The 23966-nt window shown below is 44.8% G+C and overlaps 1 protein-coding gene across 1 annotated transcript in view; it reads right to left on the bottom strand.

Annotated features, from left to right (window-relative positions):
- Positions 1-493: 493 nt before the first annotated feature.
- LOC115847640 (FERM and PDZ domain-containing protein 2-like) overlaps positions 494-23966 on the bottom strand; it is a 48738-nt gene continuing 25265 nt past the window's right edge. Inside the window, exons 12-21 of the mRNA XM_060286008.1 lie at positions 22595-22750; positions 17188-17373; positions 13364-13511; positions 11627-11635; positions 8967-9177; positions 3868-3968; positions 1860-1952; positions 1092-1199; positions 883-999; positions 494-609 (exon numbers count right to left, since the gene is read on the bottom strand). Of these exons, the coding sequence (XP_060141991.1) occupies positions 494-609; positions 883-999; positions 1092-1199; positions 1860-1952; positions 3868-3968; positions 8967-9177; positions 11627-11635; positions 13364-13511; positions 17188-17373; positions 22595-22750 (1245 nt within the window). The remainder of the gene's footprint in view (positions 610-882; positions 1000-1091; positions 1200-1859; positions 1953-3867; positions 3969-8966; positions 9178-11626; positions 11636-13363; positions 13512-17187; positions 17374-22594; positions 22751-23966) is intronic.

The raw sequence follows: 23966 nt of genomic DNA, 5'->3' as shown, positions 1-23966 counted from the left end.
CTTCTGGACGAAGGGCAGATGCAGCACCTGGAAAGCCACCTGGTGATGGTGTGTACCTGTGCAAGAGTGAGAGAGGGCATGTGGTTTTCAGAGGCCAAGGCCAATGGGGTGACTGCATTTAGGACCCAGAAAATGCTGGCTGGTGTGACATGAAGCATTTCTGTACATGAGAGGAGATTGTACAAAGCTCCTAGAGTGTGGGCCTGGCTTTGTAGGCAGCCTTCTGGAAAATTGCAGGATCACCCAACCAAAAAGCTGTGGTGAGCCCGGGTAACTGGGAGGGAGAGGGATATTAACATCCCCCCATTACCACCCCAAACCTGACCCAGATAAACAGAGTCATCTTATTCTTCAGTACAGGCAATTGTTGGATAGCTATCTAAAGGACGAATAAAATCATCTTTAAAAAAAACAACCTTTACTCTTTTGGTTGATCTCTAACATGCTGAGTCTTAACCAAATTAGAACAGAATGCTTGTTATGCGCTTCAGCTTCAAGAAGAGCCCCCTGTCTCCTTCCCACCGGATTCCACGACTAAGCCCCAAATATGTAGAATTACTGCAGTAGCCACTTTCAATAAGGCCTTGGCTGATCGAAAGAACATCGTTCCTGTCATGCGAGAAGAGTGGCAGAGAAACACACAATAGCTGCATCTAATAAAGAACTAGAGTAGGCTTCTCCCATTCAGCAGGACAAGCAATGGTAGAGCGCATTCTGCCCCTGAAATTGCAGAGTTTATTGATTTGTGCCAAAGCCACTATCACGAGAGAGGTAATACAAGAGACCTACACGGACTTAAAGCCCCAGTACTCTGTGTTTGTAGAAATGTACTCCTGAAAATAAAGGAGGCTCTCCAGCTTCTGAAAGCGGGTTAAGACATACCTTTTGACTGAGAAATGATTAATTCTATGTTGTCAGGAGAATTCTGAATCATTCTAACAGCCATGTCGAATGTGAAGCCCTCCAGACTGATGTGATTCAAGGCTAGTATCTGCCCTCCTGAAAAAATAAGACATCTCAATAATCCCATCAAGGAAATGAGAAAGAGCAGTTCCTTAAAGCAGCATCTCTGGCAATCAAAAATGACATACCTGGTTTGATCTTTTTAGCTTTTTCAGCTGGTCCCCCAGGTATAATAGAAGATATAAAGATGCCAGGATCAACTTTGCCTACATCCTCTCCCTCATTAATGACAAAACCTATAATCCAATTATATGAAAGAAGATGATACTTAATGATTTTGCAGCTCAGAGAGGTTAGGTTATTTGCTTGAGATCACACAGCTACTAAGTAGCAATGCTGATATTTGTACCTAGGTCCTCTGATTCTCCAACAGCTCTTTCTACTCTGCCATGACAGATGGAGGAAAGTGGATTGTCCCGCATTCATAAGCACAACTACAGCTAGGAACATTATGTATTATTGTTCCAATACATAATCAGATCGGGAAAAAAAGATGATTTTTAATCAAGTAACCCTTCTCTTCTTAAGGGTCTTCGAATGTGGTAAATAGTAAGAGATGAAAAAGATTGACTACTCTTCCCCATCCCTAAGAATCTAAATATGCTAGAGAAAGGTTATTACGTGGTATTAGACGGAAAAGCCTTTTTCTATCTTATACTTAGATTTTCAAGATCTGCACCCCAAAACCTGATCAGGCCTAAAAGGAAACTTTGACCCCAACATCCCATTGCTGGTTAGGGACATTTAAAGGGAAGAAAAAGAAGTGATCACTGAAAAAGGCAAATGGGGGAGGACAGGCAGGAAAAGGGAGTAGAAAAGTCTAAAGGGAAGATAGCACACCCCTCCCCTCTGCCCAGAGGGAAAGACTGGGTCCCCCCTGCCAGGAGCCCTCTTACCAAAACCACAGCGTGGATCCCGGCTCAGTGCCACGCGCACAATTTCTCGATCTGGTTCGGCTGTAAAGCTCCTTCTCCTCTTATTTTGTGGCCCTGGAAGTGGAAACAAAGCCCCACCCACATTGTGCTTTTCCCCCAAATTATCAGAGACCTAATACAAAAGGTGTGAACACTATTTCACACACACGCACAAGGCTGGGCATGGATGGCTGAACACATACTTTTTTTTTAAATAAGTTTTTAAAATTTATTTTACTGAAGTACAGTTGATCTACAATGTTGTGTTAATTTCTGCTATACAGCAAAGTGGTTCAGGTATACATATATATACATTCTTTTCATATTCTTTTCCATTATGGTTTATCACAGGATATTGAATATAGTTCCCTGTGCTATACAATAGGACCTTGCTGTTTATCCATCCTATATATAATAGTTTGCATCTGCTAATCCCAAACTCCCAATCCATCCTTCCCCCAGCTCCCTCCCCCTTGGCAACCACAAGTCTGTTCTCTACGTCTGTGAGTCTGTTTCTATTTTGTAGAAAAGTCCATCTGTGAACACATACTTCTGATTAGCCTCACCAGGTCAGTGTTGGCTCATCAAGGGCAGAGGCAAAGGCAGGTGGGCCATGGTGCTTGCTCTGCATGACTTCCTACAGCTATTCATTTTTCTGCATTGGTCTTGGGACAAGACAGAATCTGAGCAGAGGTGACCTTGCTGGCAGTGAAAACTGAAACTAAAGTTGGAGCACAGAGATGAGACGGCAAAGCCTTCCCCTCTTGGACCCCGAACAGTAGGGGGTGATAGGGCCCTGCAGCCCAGCACAGGTTTCCCCCAGCTTGGATCTTGGAGGGGACCCAAGGCAGAGCCCTGACGGGCAATCCAGTGCTGACCACAGAGCACGTGGAAAAATCCCCAAAGAGTGACCCACCCTCCAGCGTTTTCCACATCGCTCCCTCCCCCAAGGGGCCATGGTGGGACCTGCACACAGTTCACGGTAAAGAGCCACCTGGTGGTATTCCAGATCCAATCCCAGGCTTAATGCTCATCAAATATAAATATCTTCTCTAGCTCAGGAATCTCTTTGCCTTTATGTCCCACTGGGGACCTGCCTGGAGGATATATGACAGAGGGGAATGTCGCCTGCCCTGTATATGTTTTCTGGTGAGTAGTGGGAGATGATATTCTGGGCCCATAGGAAGAGTTGTAAAGAAAATGAAGGATACGTGTTTCCAGCCACGCCCCTCCACAGCAGGTATTCCTCACGCTGGACCCGAGCGCTGGGAATCTTCACCAGTGCTAACACATTTAGAATCTATGTGCTCAGCCCAAGCCAAAGGTGGACATCATGGGCTTTTCCCAGCCATAAGTAGTTTTGTTTTTTTTTAACATCTTTATTGGAGTATAATTGCTTTACAATGGTGTGTTAGTTTCTGCTTTATAACAAAGTGAATCAGCTATACATATACATGTATCCCCATATCTCCTCCCTCTTGTGTCTCCCTCCCACGCTCCCTATCCCACCCCTCTAGGTGATCACAAAGCACCAAGCTGATCTCCCTGTGCTATGCAGCTGCTTCCCACTAGCTATCTATTCTACATTTGGTAGTGTATATATGTTCATGCCACTCTCTCACTTCGTCCCAGCTTACCCTTCCCCTCCCCGTGTCATCAAGTCCATTCTCTACGTCTGCGTCTTTATTCCTGTCCTGCCCCTATGTTCTTCAGGGCCTTTTTTTTTTTTTTTAGATTCCATATATATGTGTTAGCATACGGTATTTGTTTTTCTCTTTCTTACTTACTTCACTCTGTATGACAGAATACTCTGGTTTCTCTTCAGATCGAATAAATCTTTCACCTTCTACGTAAGTAGTTTTGAGATTAATGGAAAAGCAAAAAGATTGTGAACATTACTGGGGAAGCAAAATGAAGTAGTGGCAAAAGATTGAAAGCAAGAGTCACGTGTAAGGTTTCCTTTACCCCAAGCCCACGGCTTGGCCCGTACCTGTGTGTGTGCTCTGAGCAGGCCGTCCAGAGAGAGGGTCACAAGTCGTTGGCTTCTGGGTCAAACAGATGTGCTCCAGCTGCTCGTGGCCAGGGCAGGGCCTGCAGGGAAAGTCAACAAGATGAGGTAAGATGCCCCTAGAAGGCAACTTCCTGCCATTCTGAGTGTGGGTGGTGGCCCCTTGCTCATCAGTCAACAGATCCATAGACAGATCCCATCAAGGGCTGATCTGGTTAACAGAAGTACACTGGAAAGAATGGCTTTGGGGGCTTTCTATCTTAGAGGGGACCCTAGAGTCACCCAGGCCCCCTATGAACCTCCCACTATCTCACCTTTGAGTTGAATAAGCAGCCCTTCCAAACCTCCATTTCCTTAACCAGAAAATAAGAATATTCCTATTTCCTAGACTTGTGATGGCCCCAAAATGAGGTAGTAAGTATAAAGCACTCATGCTTTTAGTGGGTCCTGATTTTTCTGTTGTTTGCTTTTTCAGCTGGGCCAGCCATGTTCCAACACCTCCACTGTGATGTTCCAGCACCTCCACTGAGGGCTTCACACAGTAACTTACCTGCTTGATCCTTGCAGATACTGGAGTTGGCGACCCCCTAGTAATACTGAGCTGAAAACAAGAATCTTTCATGCCGGCATTCAGTTGGCTTTGCCGAGCCAGCATTCTAGCAAACAAAGGATGGTCTAGGCCCTAGAAGAATAATGAATTAAGTGGGGACCCTGCCCGACCCACAGGGTCAGCTCTGCTCAAGATAAGCTACATCCAGGGATGAACAAAGTAGAGAGTGAGCAGAAAGAACAGAGGCAAAGCCACAGGACTTAGAGCCTGGAAAAAGCCAGCACTGGGCCTCATCTGAAGAAGGAAGGCCAGGAGGTCGACCATCTGAACAGATCCATCAGCCCTTCATCACCCAGGTTGGCCCCAACCTCAGGGAGCCCACACCTGCCCCACTGCTTTAGGCAGCCGGCCCAAGGCAGGGATGGGTGCTGCCACCGCACCTCTCACTGCAACCTGGGATCAGTGATGCCCGGTGCTCCGGGCACAGAGCCTGGCGCTGTTCAAGGGGCCAGACCTAGAAAGGGAAGAAGAGGAGCGATGGGGGAGAGAAGGCAGATGCAGGGCGAGGGACGAGCACAGGGCCGTTCTTCAGAGATTAGGGAGGAGGCCTCACTCTAACCCAGCTCCTGTTCATACTATGCATTTCAGCAAGTTCAGCCCAAGTTGACTGAGATCCGACTAGACGTCAGGCCCCGGGCTGGCAAGGGACTGAGGGTAAAGGTGAGTCAGACATGGGCTCTGCCTTCTGGGAGCTCCCAGCCCACTGCGAGTTGCAGGATGGGTGCCTTTCATGCCATCTAGAGCTGACCTAAGTGCCCAGGGAGAGGCTTTGGCAGAGCACTCCTGGGTTTCAAAGAAGGAGATACCCCAGCAGACCTAGAGGGGCCAAGGAAGGCCACAAGGGAGGGCCTCTGGAGAAAGGAAGGGATTTTCTGCCTTAGGCTGCCCCGGCCCATGTGATCCAAGTCACACGTGCAAGTCTATTGTTTAAAAAGGATAAAAAGCAGCATCTACTGCAAATCACAAAGAGACTAACATTGTGTGATTCCACTTGTACAGTAGAGTGAGGTCCTTAAAGTAGTCAAATGCATAGAAACAGAAAGTTACCAGGGTCTCAGGGAGTGGGGATGGGGACTTGTCTTTTAATGGTCATAGGTTCAGTTTGGTAAGATGAGAAGAATTCTGGCTGCACACCAATGTGAATATACTTAACAGTACGCTGCTGTCCACTTAAAAATGGTTAAAAGGGTGAATTTTATGTTATGTATATGTTACCACAATTAAAATAAGCTTTTAAAAATGCAAACCTAAAGAAAATAATGCCATTTACGGAAAGTCTCCGCATGCTGGCCTCAGAGCTGAGGAGGAGACAGGCACATTACTGTTCTCTGGAAGCTCCCCGTTTACAGGACAGATAGATGCATGTGGATGTCGGGGTGGAGGGGCCCTGGGGGCAGCAGCTTGAAGGCGAGCCAGTGGTGCTGGCCAGGGCAGTCAGGAAAGGCTCACAGAAAAGGTGCCATGAAGTAGGTGGGGCAGGGATTGTATGTCAGGATTGGCACCCTGATGGCGTCCCCGTTCTAAGCAGTGCTGAGCACACAGCTGCTCAGGCTTGACACTGGGAAGCGGGTCCCATCTCTTGCATGTAAGTGTCTGCATGCCATCCCATCCTTCCCATCCTGGCTCTGGCCCGCTGGTCAGCAGCACCACCTGCTCCTGCCACACGGGCCCTCTGCTTGTCACCTCTGTGAGCGCCATGAGGCAGGGGCTGTGTCCGTCCTGCCCACTGCTGAGTCCTCAGTGCACAGCTCGGGGCTGGCGCACAGCAGGCACTCAACCAATTTTTGTAGCAAGAGGAACTGGGCCTTCGCTCATGGCATTCCTGCCTATCTCCCCTCCTTCTCACTGTGCCCAAACCCATGGTTGGTCAAGACCCGCTGTCACTTCCCCCATGCAGCCCTCCTCTGTCCCCTTACTTGGAAATCACCTCACTCTCGGGGGAGCGATAAAGCTGTACCTGTGTCTGCCTTAAACATTTAACCATTCTATCCCCTTTAAGAGGGTTTGTGTTCTTACCTTCTCCCCTAGAGACTAGGGGAAGGGCACCAACATTAGGACACTCATCACAGACTCATCCCATCTTCAGGGTTCTATAACACCATTTAATTCCCACAGCCACCCAGTGGGGTGGGCATCACTGCTCCCACCACTAGACAAATGAGGAAAGAGAGGCACGGGCGTTACAAACCACTAGCGCAACATCACACGCAGCAGACAGCTGAGTAGGTGTAGGTGGATTTCCATGGCATTGGGCTCGTTCCAGCACCCTGCCTGAAGGGGACCCTGGGCTGGATGATCTTTGCACCAGCCACAGCAAGGATGATGCACTTCTCATCCATGCACAGGGATGACAGAGCTGGATGGATGCAGCCCTTGTCCCACCTCAGACCGACCAGAGCAGTGGTGGGCAGGTCCACCTGAGCTCAGCCTCAGCTCATGCTGATCTAGCCTCAGATACGGTCCTCTTTCTGCCCTAGAGCTTCTTGAGCATCTTGGGCATCTCACACACCCCCTCTATCCCCCCACCTTGCCCAACGGTATAGGAGAGTTCATACCTCCCACAGACAAGCTTGCACCAGAGCGGGATGGGAGCCGGTGCACAAGTGTCCACTCCCTGGTCCTTCAGACAATTCTGGGAGGGCTTCTGTGCACTTCCCATGGAATTAAGCCCTGGCTGCCCACAGCAGCTATCTTGATGACACTGCCCCCTTTCTTTTCACTTTCCCTGCTCACTCCTGCTTCTCGGCATCACCTCCACAAAAACCACCTGCACCCAAGTCATTGTCTTGGGCTGTGCTTCTGGGGACCTTCCAGATGGCCAGAGACCCTAGATTTCCCTTTTCATGGAAGGTGACCCATAACCTCTGACGTGAGTTACTAAGGGTTGTGAAAGTCTGGCATTCATAAACTAAAATTAGAGGAGAACCAGAGATTACTGAGGACTCCAGTTCAGCTTCCTGTTGAGAAGGCTGGCTGCCATGCAGTGCTGCCAGTCCCCTCCTGTGCGTGCCCACTGGCAGGTCACTGGAAGGGTGCTTTGCAGTCAACACATTCTCAAGGTGGCCTTGAGTCAGTCATGGCTTCTTCAGGCTTTTAATCTATAAAGTGTTATAAAGTACTATCAGTTTGATGACAGATTAAAGATGGCCACATATGCTTTGACACTCCTACATCAGGAGGTGGGGACTGTTTCTGCTGCCCCTGCATCTGCGTTGACATGTGACTACTTTGACCAAGAGAGTATGGCAGAAGTGACCACATGCCAGCTCCAGGCCCAGCCTTTTAGGAGACTGGCAGCTCGCCTTGGGCCCTTGGAGCCCTGAGCTGCCATGTAGACGCCTCACTACCTTCCACATGGAGGCACCATATGGAGAGGGCCTGAGACCACACTGGGACTGAGAAGGGCCCAGCTGAGCTCACCATCCCAGCCATCTCCACTTGAGGGCCTGGGCACATGCACAACACAGTCCTGGAGCCTCCAGGCCAGTCCTGATGAGTACCCTCAAGAGAAGCAGAAGAATCGCCCAGCCGAGCCCTGCCTAAATTTGTAACCCAGAAAATCGTGAAACAGAATAACAAAATGTGTGTTGTTTTAAGTCACTGTGCTTTGGAGTTGTTTGTTACGTGGTAACAATAATAGATAGTTTTGCTTCATCATTATTGAGTTAGTTCGCAGTGCGTGGTGATGCATACTTGCATCAACAGAATCTGGAGCAGTAATTTTCTAAGAATTACTTTAAGATATAATATATGCATTGCAATTCAAATCAATCACCCATACCCTCTTGCTGAAGCAGATGTATAACTCATTCCAAAAAACAGCTCCCTCCCACAGCCCCCTTCATTGGTCCTGTGCTGCCTGTGAATCTGTGCTATTTATAGAACTTGTAATGTAAGTGCAATCCAACTTCGAGGCTATTTTAAAATTTATGGATCATTATGTTATAATATGAAGTTGTGTTGATAAGCTCATTATTTTCCCTTGCAAATTAAACTGCAAGCAATCCATCAAAAGAGAGAGCATCGGCAATGTAGAGCTTAGGAGTACCGACTCCAGGGCCAGCTGTGTGTGTTCAAGTCTCACGCTGGGAGAAAACAGAAAGTACTTCACAGGGTTGTGAGGGCTAATGTAGTTGATGGGTACAGTGCTTAGAACAGTGCCTGGCTAAATAGGCTATTGCAACTTGTTTATTTCGTCCCCTTCAATTTTGTATCATCACCTAGCTCTTTCTCCACCAAAAGATAGAGCAACGCAGCAGGGAGACACGGGATGTCTGTCCCGTGTCTAGCATAGATCTGGCCCATAGCTGCCCTTCGGGAAATCTCTGTGGATTTAGTTGATAATTACCCAATGAATGCATACTTCCCTTAGACATTTGACATCCTTTAAACAATGTCTTCACGTATGGATTACTCCAGAGCACCAAGTACATGATGCTTTGGGCCCACAGAACAGATATGTCAAACCCACCTGCCTCTGAGCCCTTGCGCCCTGGTCCCCTTGCTGGTGTCCACAGTGAAGTTATCCAGTGACGTGTGTAGCAGGCCTCCTGCCGCACCCTCCAGCCCGGGTACAAACAGTGCATTTTCTGAGCACGACAGTCTCTGGATCCAAGTGAGCGGCTTGGACTGGGCCAGGTGTGCAAGACTCAGATTGGCCATTTGCACACACTTATCATAGTCTGCAATGTGGGAGAAACAGATAAACATAAATACTCACAAGAATGATGCTGGCCCCATCGCTCTTGTGGCAGCCACACATCACAGGCCCCAGGCTCTGTCCTGGCTTTTCTTTGTCTGCATGGAGGGGCTTATTTTTCCTCATGCTAGCTCGTGGAGCTCCTGTGATTAGCCCTGAGAATGCCACGTCTGCCTAATTAGCACTGACTAAGGAAAGAAAACTCAGACACACAGGAAGGAGGAACCAAGATGCCCTCCACCCCCTGGCAGCTGACAGGCCTTGGAGCCATGGTTCACGGCAGTGACACAGCGCCAGCAGAGACTTGTATAAAATTAACCGCTGTCATCCGCTCTGCTCGCTGCCTTTACAAACCATCCTCCAAACGTTGTTTTAACAAATAGGTCTGCAAACTACCTGAGCTCCCAAGATTACGCTCTGCCCTGTGGAATGTAATCTTTCATCTCTACACGGCTTAGCTTCCTTGGTAATAATATTTAAGATCCGATTTTCTGAAATATGAATACGGATCAGAAGTGTTGTCTCCCAGCTTTCACACTTCCCTTCCTCCCTGCCTGCAAAAAGAGGTAACAAATGATTCTAATGAGCCCAGGAATGTGAGTGGTTCTCACCACTTCACTCTTCACGTCATTCGTAGGAAACTGGATTTGATAGATAGATTCCTTAAATTAACTAGGATTTACACAAAGCCCAGTTTGTATTTTGAAAAAAGTAAATGATGACTGTGTTCCAACCATCTGTTCCCTGTTAAAACCAAGAAGGAAAGAATGCTCGGGCACACGGCGTTTGTATGGCTCCAGTCATACGTGTGTTTGTGTGTGTGTGCATATCTAAAGCACAGTGAAATGCCTTCACTGACAGCATGCTCATGAACATTTATTTCCTCAAGCAGACAGCCCCCCTTTCCTACAATGGTGCCTGGTTCATTGTCGGGACTGTACCCACTGAAAAAGGTAGACTTTAAAAAATACTTTTGGAGAACGTTCTTTTGGAGGCATTAGGTACCATCATTCACATACAGTAGGCAAGGAAGAAGGGAGGACTAAAAGCAATGTGAATACGACCTGCAGCTTTTGCAGAAATTGTCCAGTATCTGACTCCAGAGCTTGGACCTGCTCAGACACATAGCAGCAATGACTGTAATATCCACACCAGCAGTTCACACATCCTGCATGCTTATTACATGCCAGGCCCAGTGGTAAGCATGTTATCGGCATTGTCACATTTAATCCTCACAATAACCCTGTGGGGTAGATATTATTATACCCATTTTATAGATGAGGAAAAGTGAGTCTAAGAGAGAGTTAACAATTTGCTCAAGGTCCCAGGGCTTGTAGGTGGTAGAGCAGGACTCACACTCGGCTGACTCCACAGTCCACGCCAGAAAATGGACGTATAGAGGACATGGAGATACAAACAGTAGCACAGGAGATTCATCTGAAGCATGCCCAGCCCTCTGATCACTAAGGTCTAAAGGGATAGTGATCTTAGCTTTAATTGTGGTGTATATTAATACCCACAGGGGGACATTTCAAGGAAAGAAAGTGGTGACAGGGAGAGGTTCAGAGAAGTTTTATGGGCTTCAAGGGAGCCTTCATATAGAGGTTGGAGGTGCAGGAAGAAGGGGCTGCCCCCTGGGGGAGGAGGGCTCCCAGAAGGTAGCAGACGAATGAGAGCATCACAGCTCTGGGTCCTGAGCAGGGCTTTGTCCCTGCAAGAAGCTGGAGAACAACAGGGCACTGGGGAGGATGCTCTGTTAACAGGACAGATCACACAGTGAGGTCAGGGAATGAGAGTCTGGATGTCAAACACTTAGCATCAGGCATTCAGCATGAAGCAGGGGGGCTCCTGGGGCTGGTGGGGTTGGTGGGAAGTGCTGTTATCATTATTAGACCTTAGCTTAGCGGGGTTCAATTGGCTGGACAAATGGTGCAGGAAGGACTGATTGGTAGGTAGGAGAGCCAAGGGTTGATAACCTTTCAGGAATGGAAGGAAGGGATACCAAGAATGAATGTCCCAATGCCACTGACATGTCAAGCAGAGCGAATGGTTTCTGTCCACCGGTGGAGGGCGGGGGCAGGGAACTCACAGCCTAACTGTGGCACCAGGAAAGTAGCTGACAAATATCCAAATCAGTCTAGATGGCAAGGCTGAAGCCAAGGTTAGTTAACAGAGTTTCAAGAGTACAGGAGCCAAGGAAAAGGTAAAGGAACCAGGGCAGGATCCTGGGCAGCCACTGCAGATCTGCAGAGTCTCAGAGCCACAAGCTCATGGAAGGGCCACCGGCATCCCTGCAGCCCCCTGCTATGCATCTGAAAGGGCTGAGTGAAGGCCTGTGGTCCCACTCTGCAATGCTGACAGATCCTGCCTGATTCAGCCCTGAATGTATGCACTTGTAAAAGCTTGTTGATTTTTCTCTCTCCCCAGGGAACCAAATATAACTATAGAGTAATATGCTTGTTTAGACACTTCACAGAAGAATGACTAAGAAACATTTGGAAAATGTCCAACTTCTTAACAATCAAAGAAATGCCAAATGAAACAACACTGAAAAATCATTTTTTCCCTATAAATGAACAAAGATAAACATGATAATATCTATTCCAGCAAGGATGCAATAAAACAGGCACAATGATACTGGACATGGGAACGGCACTCAGGAAAACAGGAAGGGCCCTAAAAATGCCCCAACCTTTGTACCCCAAATCGAACTGAAATCTACCTTAAAGAAATAATACACAATACAGAAAATTTTTCTTCCAATGATGTTTACTGCAATATTATTTATGTTATTGGAAAATGAAAAGCAAACTTAAAATCTAGAGGAATGATTAAGTAAATGATTGTATTTCCACACTACTCATCCATCTATGCATTCATTCAAAAAAACATGTATTAACCATCTCCCACTTGACACACCTCTGTTCCATGCTGGAACCGTAAAGGTACGGGGACACTGTCCCTGCCCTCCAGGAGCTCCCAGCCCACTGCAAACTGGAGGCAGACACATCCACAAATAAAAGGGGCAGAACATTACAGGTGAGAAGACGGAGCCTGCACAAGAGAGGGAGTAGTCAACTCCACCTGGGAAGGGAGTACGGGGGCAGTCAATCAGGAGGAACTTCAAGGAGGAGGTTGTCCTTGAACTTATTCTTGGAGAATGAGGCTTATCTTGGTGGTCTGAGCCTGGAAGGAGGCAGGAACAGCATTGTAGGTGGAGGCCACACAAATGTTAGATTCCCCCAAACTCCTATGATGGTAGAATTTGCAGTTTGAGAAAATAGCATATTATGAGCGAAACAGGCTTAGAAGGACTAATTTTGCTAGTAAGCCCAAGGAGTCTTTATAAATATTTTATGTTCACTGATATCAGGCAATAAAATTGATATTGATGATGTTTCACACTGTATCTCAGCAGGTAAGACATAATTAATTTACATTCATTATCTCCAATTCCCTGGAAACATAATGGAAATGCTACTCTGCAATTTCAAAGAAATATTTATATATTTATTTGGTTTCGCTGCAAATAATACGCCACCTTTGTTTTCTGTATTTGGTTCTACGTCTGAATGCTCAGCAATTTTGGTTCCTAGTTGATCCCCCGTCCCAGGACTGCAGGAGCCAGTGACACAGCTCCCCTGTGAATTGACTGGCACCTAACAAAACCCCCCACAAGCAGGAGCTGCCGTTACTAGTCACATGGAGCCATGAACGCCAGACACTCATTCTAGATGAGCTACAGACAGCACACACACTGTCCTGTTGGAGCGCAGCGCAAACCTGCCGGACGGCCAGTTGCTCAACTGAGGACACCAAGGCTCAAAGAGGGCAAGTGAGCAGTCCAAAGTCACGCAGCTAGTAAGTGGCACCTCTCTGAGTCTGTGGAACTCCAGGCTCCACATTCCAAGCCTGGAGTTCCCAAACTTTCATCTGCATCCAGATCACCTGGGCTCTTTTTCGAATGCAGATTCTGATCCAGGGGCCTGAGGTCCTGCATCCCTGGCAAGCTCTCAGGTGATGCACATGCAGAGACCACTCTGAGTATGAAGGGTGAAACCACTATGTTATATTGTGCCCTCTTATAAATGAATAGGAAATAATGGTGAGAGATCAACAGCAAACTCAAGGCCAAATATCTCTAGGTTGAGAAGATGGTGTCTACTCACCAGTTGTAACTCCGGGAGAGCTCGTCCGAGCATTAAATCCATGCTGGGCGCAGCAGAGGCCCAGTAAATATTTACAGGTCTTGGCTGAATCAGTGACAAACATGTGCTTTTTCCCAGTGATGCTGCTTGTGATGATGAACTTCTTTCGCTGAGGGAAGCAAACACAGACTTTAATATAGTGATCGTTCTTACCTATCCATTGAAGCACAACTATCCAGAAAGTAGCCAAATGCTGGAGCCGTCAGTTGGATACCAACGTACTAGGCATCCGGAAGTGTGTGGATGTCTGACTATGGCCCAATATTTTTTCTTAGATTAAAGACAACCCCTCTTTTTATTTTTTCCTTAATTCATAAATCAAATGTTTGTTTATTGGGCAATTGCTATCTGCCAAGGAGTGTGCCAGGTGAAAAGAATATGAAATGAGTTCAGTACAGGCTTGGCCCTCAGCAGGTAGTGCATTGTGAAAGGCCATTAAATACACCTATAGTTTGCATTGTCCAAACACCCAGAAATTGAAGGCAAAATCTCAGCTTGCATCATTATAGAAATGATAAAAGCACATCTGTATGCGCATGTTTCGTGCTATTATGTGCCAGGCTCTGTGCTAAATCCTTTCTGTGTATTAATTCATTTCATCCTCGAAGCTATAGAATGAGGGAGGTCCCATCATTATCCTTATTCTACAGATGAGGAAGCAGATGGAGACTCCTCAGAATGCAGCAGGAACTGAGGTCACATCCCCAAGAAACGCTTCCCTACATTTATACCTTCAAGGTTCATGCACAAAGTGATAATATTTGTACAGCTCACTGTGATAAACTGGAGAGGATTATCTATATGGAGTTATCTATATGGAGCTTCCTGGAAAAAAATCCATAAATTTTTGCAATATAAAATTCTAATAAGAACAATAAAATACAAAGTAATAGAGATTATATTAGATATGAATTTATATATAACTTCCAAATAAAACCTCTATTCTAGATATTTCAGTAAGAACCTTGAGCTTGCTCCTATAAAGATAACTTTATAAATACGGGGTTTGTGCTTGAAAGGGCCCCCTGAAACTCCTGAACCTCTTTAATGCTGATTCCTTTTAATTCATGATAGTCACCATTCCTAAGAAACTCCATTCACACAGTCAGATATTAACAAAAGACAGATAACTATTCATTGCTTTTCCTCTAACTCCTTTTTATCACTAACCTAATTTCAGACAATTTGAGCATTCTCTAAATACCCTTTTCTTATATTAATAAATGTAATGTTGAACCTATACTAATGTGAATGGATTCTGAATCCAATTGAACTATACTATATCTAGTATTTTTTTTGTATAATGTGTTTTCTCAAACATTCATAGATGCTGTCCTACTAGCCTTACTAATTCTTCCTTAGTATTCAAATTATAATAATGTCTAAATTCCGCTAGCTAATCATTTTATTCACACTTTTGCAAAGTTGAATATTTGCTTAGAATCCATCTACTTTTTCAGTATGCGTTGATATGTTTTTATACAGTCCTGACCACTCAGGTATTAAACATTTTAGGTAAGTCATTTTTTAAAATTGAATAACTCGGGACTTCGGTGGCACAGTGGTTAAGAATCCATCTGCCAATGCAGGGGAAACGAGTTCAATCCCTGGTCTGGGAAGATCCCACATGCCGCAGAGCGGCTGGGCCCGTGAGCCATGGCCGCTGAGCCTGCGCGTCCGGAGCCTGTGCTCCGCAACGGGAGAGGCCACAACAGTGAGAGGCCCGCGTACCGCAAAAAAAAATAATAATCTTTTTTGTGTTTGGAACTTTGCGTCCTTGTTCTTGAAGAGAGCCCTACAAAGCCTGTATTCTCCAAGATTTCAGGCATTTCTCTCCAGACATTTTAACTACTGCTAATACCCAAGAACAGTTACTAACATGGAAGGTTCATCATTACACAATGAATGCTTTCTCGATTGAATAATCTTCTGAATTGATGTCTCTGTCATAGATGGGCTGCCAGTGCACCTACAAATCATATCCATTGAAAAATGGCATTTTCCTCTATTCCCTTTGCTACTTCTCTCCAGGCTGACAAAATACATGTCTGCAATTGTCTGGAGCATTCCGGCTTCCACTATTAATTAAGCGAATTTGGAACCAGCTTCCTGAGCTCATTCTCGTATTGTTCATGGAGTTCCCATTTTGTGCTTGCAGAAGTGTGAAGAGTCCAAGTCATTTTCTGTGTAAGACGCCTGGTTTGTGGCAAGCAGCTAGTGACATTACCTCCCATGATGACTTTTCCATAAAAAAAAGGATATTTATGCTGAGGAAGAGACTGGTCATCAACATGAAAATTCTAATTAGTGACAAGGGTGTTTTTAAGCTACTAAGTTTGTTTTGTGAACCTGATGATATTCCAGCTTTAATCAAGAAATTGTCTATGGTCGTGGGGAAAATAAATATCTGTAAAAATTAAACCAACGTAAATATAAAATACTTAAGGGGACTTAAATTTTATGGCTTCAAAAAATTCTATTTTTCAAAATTAATTTGTAGGTTGTCTGCATTTCTACAAATGTTTTAAAAGAAATTACACTGAGAATTTTGAACAATTAAATATGAGATAAAGAAAATAGGAAGTAATATAATAGTATTGAATAAATTCAATAATTAAAATTCTTCAAATAATCTTTCAGTGGAATTAAAGTTATTTGAGTCATTAAATTTCTGAAAAGTTCACAAAAATAAATATCAATTACTTTTAGATAATGTCAAAAATATTTGGGAAAAAGTCAGTTTCCTGATATTATAAAGGCCACTTTAATAAAATTATGCTCAATTATTATTTATTTTTAGATGTAAGCTTTTTTTCTAAGGAAAAACAATACTTTATTATGAAATTCTATCAAGAATCACACTTTAACAATTACATCAACTTCAGTAGTCAAGATGGGAGAAACACTGAGAAAATGAATAAAATCAATTATGTTCTGCTTAGGAAACTTTAACATTAGATAATGATAATGAAAACAAAAACCAAAGAATAGATAATGAAAAAATATCTCATTAGTAGGAAAAATTTTAAAACCAAAGAGAAAATTCAATAGAAAGAAAAACTAAAATGTTTCCTGAGCCACAAGTCAAACAACTTCATGTTTTATAATGAAATCGTTGCTGAAGTTATGGGATACTGACCCACAGGACAGGCAGGTAGATTAGCTACTGGAGCATTCTCTGCTATGGGGACACACGTAATGTTTTTGATGTCAAATTTATTGTAACTGAATTCAAGAAAATGGTGTTCAAATGTTATTTCAAACATTGTACATTTAATAGGGTTGTTGTTTTGTTTTGTTTAAATGGCTGACAAAGGTTTGCACACCTGTAGTCCATGGGAGACAGGCCAGATGCCTCGGTACAATGTGTGCAAAGGGAAAATTAAAATACAAGGAAAATGTTTCAAAAGCATGCAGACTCCACTGCACCTACTATACACTCTCCTCCCCCATCTCCCACCTCCAACCTTGCTCTCAACATCAATAGATTCCCCAAATTAAAAGAACTTCACCCAGAGGGAAAGTGTAGTCCTTTAGGCCAATGGCTGCCCATGGGGGTGAGGGGGAACTAGGTGACAGATGGCAGAGAAGAAATGGCCTCGTGGGGACCCTCAAACCCCCTGGTAGACTTCTTCCAAATATGTAACAGTCATCGGAGTACAGGTTAGCTGACAGGCTGTGAGCTTATCTTCTTAGGAGAAGATCACCTGACCTATCGCTCTTTAAAGGGATAACAGATCAAAGAAAAATGAAGCATGGGTCATAAGCAACTGAGTGACACTCACATAGGCCAAAATCTTTTCAATTTCTCTCCACTGAAACCGTGAAGTCGCAATTCTGCTGTTGTTTCTCACTTCGTACACTATGACCCCCTTGGCACAGAGCCCCAAGGCCATCTCTCCTCCTGGCCTTGTCTTCTCTGGGAGAACTTGGTAAACCAGCACACCATATTCCGGGAGCTGCTGAGTCACCTGGAATGAGAAAAAGGCCAATTAAGAAGAGACAGGCACATTGGTCTAAAATAATGGATTTCAAACCATTCCATGAAGAAAACACCTTCACGTACATTCTGAAAAAAAAGAGTAGGATTGTCAGATAAGTTTAGGAAACACTGAACTAAACAGATCTCCTTACTATAGAATTCCTCCATACCTCTAATATGATAGTGTTTTTCTATTTTATTAGCCCAAGGAATCCTTTCCTAATGAAGTACCTTAAGACACTTGGAACACAGTTACTATGAAAATGGTACAAATAAATAGAGTAAAAATATTCTGAACAAAGTTGTAGAATTCAGACTCTCTTGAATCATCTCAAAGTAAAGAATTCTTTTTCCCAAAGTCTACTGCAATACAATCTGGTACAACCCCTTCATTTTACAGATGGGAAAACTGAGGCCCAGGCACAGAAAGCAAACTTCCAAATGGTTAGCATCACTGTTAAAGCAAGATGAGCCATGAACATCCTGCAGAGAAAATGACCAATCACTGGCACTTCTCACCATGTAGCAGTGCTTTGGTGGGGTCCCCACAGCACAAGGTCTGTCTTCAGTTTACCAGTTTAGGAGATGGAATTTTGTCAGGGGCATGAGGGTCAATCAGAGCTGGGAACTGCATCAGGCCAACCAAAGTCTTAAGAGGCCAGAGTATAAACCTAACACAAATGTTTTTATGTCTGAATGGTAATCATGTCTCTATTCTGGTCTCTACCATCTTCTTCTTCACCTGGAAGACTCCAGTTTTTACCAAACGGTTGATGCACCTCAGCTCACAGCAGGGACATTTTGCTCCAGGCATTTGAAACCCTCTCAGAAGGGTTTCACTGGTGAGATCTGGTATCTCATCTCTACCCCTGAGCAGAGGGCTCTATGTCCTGCCTCATCTCTCTCATCCCCAGGTGGGGTCACAAAAGTGAGGACAAATTATGGCTTTTGAGAGCTCCTTTCTCAAGCCCTTTGCTGACCTTTCTCCTTCTGCTGGTAAGTAATCTGTGCAGATAGGTTACACTGCCTACGAAGCCTACAGCTCTTCACATGATCTTGATTGCATTTCTGGACCCTGAACCTCCCCGCTTTGTTTAACTTTGGAGAGACCCTCTCACTGTCACTATCATCACCGTCATCATCATCATCCAAAACGATATTTGTTGGACATTGGTGCTGAAGTATCCAATGGCCAGACCAGGCATGTACTTAAAGTATGACAAAGCAGGACCATCCCAAAACAATTAGGTAAATTCTTTTAAAGAATTTGATGTGATACAGCAAAGGAAACCATAAACAAGATGAAAAGACAACCCTCAGAACGGGAGAAAGTATTTGCAAATGAAGCATCTGACAAAGGATTAACCTCCAAAATTTGCAAGCAGCTCATGCAGCTCAATATCAAAAAAACAAACAACCCAATCCAAAAATGAGCAGAAGACCTAAATAGACATTTCTCCAAAGAAGATATACAGATTGCCAACAAACACATGAAAGAATGCTCAACATCATTAATCATTAGAGAAATGCAAATCAAAACTACAATGAGATATCACCTCACACCAGTCAGAATGGCCATCATCAAAAAATCTACAAACACTAAATGCTGGAGAGGGTGTGGTTTTGAAAAGGGAACACTCTTGCACTGCTGGTGGCAATGTAAACTGATACAGCCACTATGGAGAACAGTATGGATGTTCCTTAAAAAACTAAAAATAGAACTACCATACGACCCAGCAATCCCACTACTGGGCATATACCGTGAGAAAACCATAATTCAAAAAGAGTCATGTACCAAAATGTTCATTGCAGCTCTATTTACAATAGCCTGGAGATGGAAACAACCTAAGTGTCCATCGACAGATGAATTGATAAAGAAGATGTGACACATATATACAATGGAATATTACTCAGCCATAAAAAGAAATGAAATTGAGTTATTTGTAGTGAGATGGATGGACTTAGAGTCTGTCATACAGAGTGAAGTAAGTCAGAAAGAGAAAAACAAATACCATATGCTAACACATATATATGGAATCTTAAAAAAAATGGCCATGAAGAACCTAGGGGCAAGACAGGAATAAAGACACAGACTTACTAGAGAATGGACTTGAGGATATGGGGAGGGGGAAGGGTAAGCTGGGACAAAGTGAGAGAGTGGCATGGACATATATACACTACCAAACATAAAATAGATAGCTAGTGGGAAGCAGTCGCATAGCACAGGGAGATCAGCTCAGTGCTTTGTGACCACCTCGAGGGGTGGGATAGGGAGGGTGGGAGGGAGGGAGACGCAAGAGGGAAGAGATATGGGGATACATGTATATGTATAACTGATTCACTTTGTTATAAAGCAGAAACTAACACACCATTGTAAAGCAATTATACTCCAATAAAGATGTTTAAAAAAAAAAGAATTTGATGTGATAGTTCAAAAAAAAAAAATTAAACCATTAAAGTCGTCATCATCAGAATAGAGATGCCTTTGTTAGAGTTTCTTACATTTTTTAAATTGTTCAGTATTTATTTTAATTTTTAATTTTTTAATTATATAGAGAGGGATATGATACTGAAGTACTTGGAGCCACAAAATTCTTAAAATGGTAAAGTGCCATTCTGTAATGGAGCAGGACCCTGTGGGGCCTTCCTGGGATAGACACACACACAGACCCCACCATGTCTTCCGCCTGCCTCTTGATTGTAGAAAAACTTTAGCTTCCTAGTCCTTCCCCGAGTTCCAAAGAATAAATTTAATCAGACAAGTGAGAAAACAAAGGAAAACGGTCAAGCAAGACAATTTAATAAGAGCCGTTAAACAAAGTTAAGAACGTGTAATTCCTCCTCAAAGGCTATAGATAATATTCTGAGCCATATCTTTTGAGCTGTTTTGCAGATACTAAAACCCCCACCAGGAGGAAGAAGTTAACTGTATGCTGATCACCACCAGCATGTAGACCCCCAGACTGGTTGGAACCAGAAGGTTGATGATGTTGACTCCCAATTACCTCACTGCCAACCAATCAAAAGAATGTCCCTGAATTGATCACACACCCCACAGCCCTCTCCCTCACCCTGTCTTTAAAAACCTTTCCCTGAAAGCCATCAGAGAGTTTGGGTCTTTTGAGCATGAGCTGCCCATTCTCCTTGTTTGGCACCTGCAATAAATGCTGCACTTTCATTCACCACAGCCAGGTGTCCGTAGATTGGCCTTACTGTGCACGGGTGAGAGGACCAAGTTCAGTTCAGTAACAATTCTAAACATTTCTCATGCATTTATTTCATTTAATCTTCACAGTAATCATAAGAGATAGGTGTAGCCTTGAAACTGGTAAGATCGCATACAAATCAAATCTATTTAGTGTTTTCCATCAAAGACTAAAAAAGAAAGTTTAGAGATTACCATACTAAGTGAAGTAACTCAGAGAAAGACAAATATGATACTATATCACTTACATGTGGAATCTAAAAAATAGTACAAATGAACTTATTTACAAAACAGAAACAAACTCACAGACATAGAAACAAACTTATGATTACCAAAGGGGAAAGCAGTGGGCAGTGGTGGGGGTAGATAAATTAGGACTATGGGATTAACAGATACACACTACTATATATAAAATAGAAAAACAGCAAGGATTGACTGTATAGCACAGGGAACTATATTCGATATGTTGTAATAACCTATAATGGAATAGAATCAGAAAAAATATATATCAATATATGTATATAACTAAATCACTTTGCTGTACACCTGAAACTAACGCAATATTGCAAATCAACTATAGTTCGGTTAAAAAACAAAGATACGCCCTAAAAAATTTCCGCATTTTTGCTTACGAGATGGTGGCTTCCTTTACAACCACTTGTCATCCTTCAACCAGAGGAAGGAGGGACACAGTGAGCCCAGCACACTAAGCCAGGGCCTGGGCAGAGGCGGGCCAGGCATCGTCTGCCTGCAGGAGCCTCTGCAGACCTGAGTCCTTAGTCTCTCTGCTGGTTCTATGGTCCTGTGGCCACTTTCCATCAGATGTGTGCTGATGGCTTTGAAGTCCCCACTTGTCTCTCGTCAAGGGAATGCTGCATCCCCTTCACAAGGAACGCGCATGAAGGCTGGATAATGGAAGACAGTGAGCGCTTTTCTGCCAGGGCTTCTCAAATGAGATGCTTGAGGGATTACACTGTGCTACGCGTTGCAGACAATTCCAAGTGACTGACCAAAAAAAAAATGGACAGACCTCACCTTGGCAGTTCTGCTTTCAAATGACTGTCTCTATCAAAGGCAAGAAAACACAGAATATTTCTACCTGCTTCAGGAGACTTTTGTACAAAGAAATGTATAAATCCTGGAGTTTCCTTTTGAAACTGATCCCCAGATCTAAAGGCCCCACCAGGCACATAACCCTGGGGAAGCTGGGGGCCTCCTCCCGCGTACCCCCGAGCTCTACCTGCACAGGCAGAGTGGCAATTCCCTCCTACCCTGAAGTAAAGTAACTGGTACTGTTATTGTTCTCATTGGGCAGTTATCACAGTGTTGCATGCCTCTGGATACCCATCTGTCCTCCCTACAAGACTTGGGACTCCCTGGGGGCAGGAAGCATGTCCTTTCTGTCTCTGTTTGCTACTGTGCTTGGTCCACTGCAGGTGTAAGTTGTGGAGTGAGCAAAAGCTATTCATCAGAGGCTCTGTGTGCCCACAAACATAAGGGACTGAAAAATCACTGCTTTTGCTAAAGGGCCAAAGAAAGAGTAGACCAGAGCTGCACCCATATGTATGGACCACACCACCCATGCTGTGCTGAGAACAGTTGCCCGGAAGGCTACAAACCTGAAGTCTTCCAATGGCTTTGCTTTTGGCTCGCACTCAAGTTTTTTACTTCAGTTGTCAGAAATGTCTCTATGAGAAATGTGGTCTCCTCCCACTCACCGAATAGCGACTGTGAGCTCCAAGATTGAAGAAAGGTCCTGCCATAACCACCCCAGCCCAATAAATCTTACCCATTTGGGGGGATCATTTCCAATGCCGTCTGCTTCCAAAAGTCTCTCCTTGCCCCACAGGGCGATGTAGCTTCCTTCCTCCCAAAGGCTCATGTCCCTTGGTCATACTTCCTTGTGGGTCTGAGCACATCCAGCCCCAGAGAAATCTCTGGAGGGGATTGCCGACTATGTGCCCTTGAACACCGATACACCCTCTCAAGAGTCCAAAGGCCTCACCCTCAAGAATTCCAGCTCCGCATCCTCTCCCCAGAGCGCAGGACTTAAACGGTGCAGCTCTGAGACTTCGACTTGGACCCGGAGAGCCGTCATCCTCTCAATCAGACTTGCGGGGATGTAATCTTCAACTCGAAAGTAGGCTTTACTCTCTACCTGCTGGAAAGATGCAGAAGAAAAGAGGTGCCACAAGACGCCTTCTATGGGAATCTGAGCAGGACAGGAGCCTGTCTGCTCCTTTAAAGTGCCCACCGGGATATCATTTTCTACCATATTAGAGATTGGGCCAAACCATGTGACAGGAACAGAAGGGAGCGAGGAAAGAAGCCACCTGTTTTTGAGCCCCTTCTGTATGCCACGTGGTGCCCAGAACACATTAGCTTTCTGTCCTCACGGGAATCCTGTGAGGACAGTATTATTATTGTCATTGCCAAGATGCACAAAATGAACAAGAAAGGAAGTCATTCAACAGGGCCAAGGTCACACCACTTGTAAGTGACAGAAAGAAGATTTCATCCCCCAAAGCCCTCACACATTCCACAATGCCACTCCACTTCCCAAAAGGCACAGCGAAACCATGGCCCTAAAGCTTTGTTTCTATGTATTCATTTAGCGCTTCTGTCTGCATGTGCTACCAGTACACTGTCCCCTCTCACAAGGGAGGTCTTAGCTGTGGCACCATCTCTCCACAGGTGATCAAGAAGTTGTCCCCTGAACAAGAGAAGATCTGACACCCACACCCTGCCCCAGGCCAGAGCCTACATCAAGTCTACTCTTCTGGGAACCTGAGGCTGCAGCCCACCAGGAGTTGCAGGAAGATCTTCATGACTCAGCATCACTTTGATGTTAGGTTCCCTGGTACAGACTCCGGGGCAGAGAGGGGTAGGCAGCTGGAGGCGTGGTCTCAGGGTTCACTGTAAGGAATGAGGAAAGTAGAGCTTGGCAGATGGAGAAGCTGACCCTTCCCTGGTATTCCTGAATCAGGCCATCCTAGTCTCAGGAAGCCCCTCGCAGTCTAATCTTGGGCAAGACAGGTCCCCACAGCTGAGGACAACTGCCCATGAGGGAGGCGGCTGGGAGCCGAGAGCACCTGGCCTTCTTGGGGCTGGGATTGGGCAAGTCAGTCTGATGAGGGGGTCTGAAGGGAGCAGCACAGCATCCACTACACCCCATGCCCCTGGTGTGGCACAGGAGTCCCCATGTAGCTGTGGACTGAGAATCCTCCAGCCGAGGGCTGGCCCATGCCAGTTCTGAGCTCAGCTCAGAGACGCAAAGGGAAAGAAATTGCTCAGCAATCCAGTGCATAAAAAAGCATTCAGAATGCTATCAGGGTGGCCAAAATCCAGAACACGGACAACACCAAATGCTGACAAAG

This window comes from Globicephala melas, chromosome 16 (genome assembly GCF_963455315.2).
Source record: "Globicephala melas chromosome 16, mGloMel1.2, whole genome shotgun sequence".
Lineage (NCBI taxonomy): Eukaryota > Metazoa > Chordata > Mammalia > Artiodactyla > Delphinidae > Globicephala > Globicephala melas.
The sequence above is the reverse complement of the archived record's forward strand: the minus strand, read 5'-3'. Positions and strand labels throughout refer to the sequence as shown.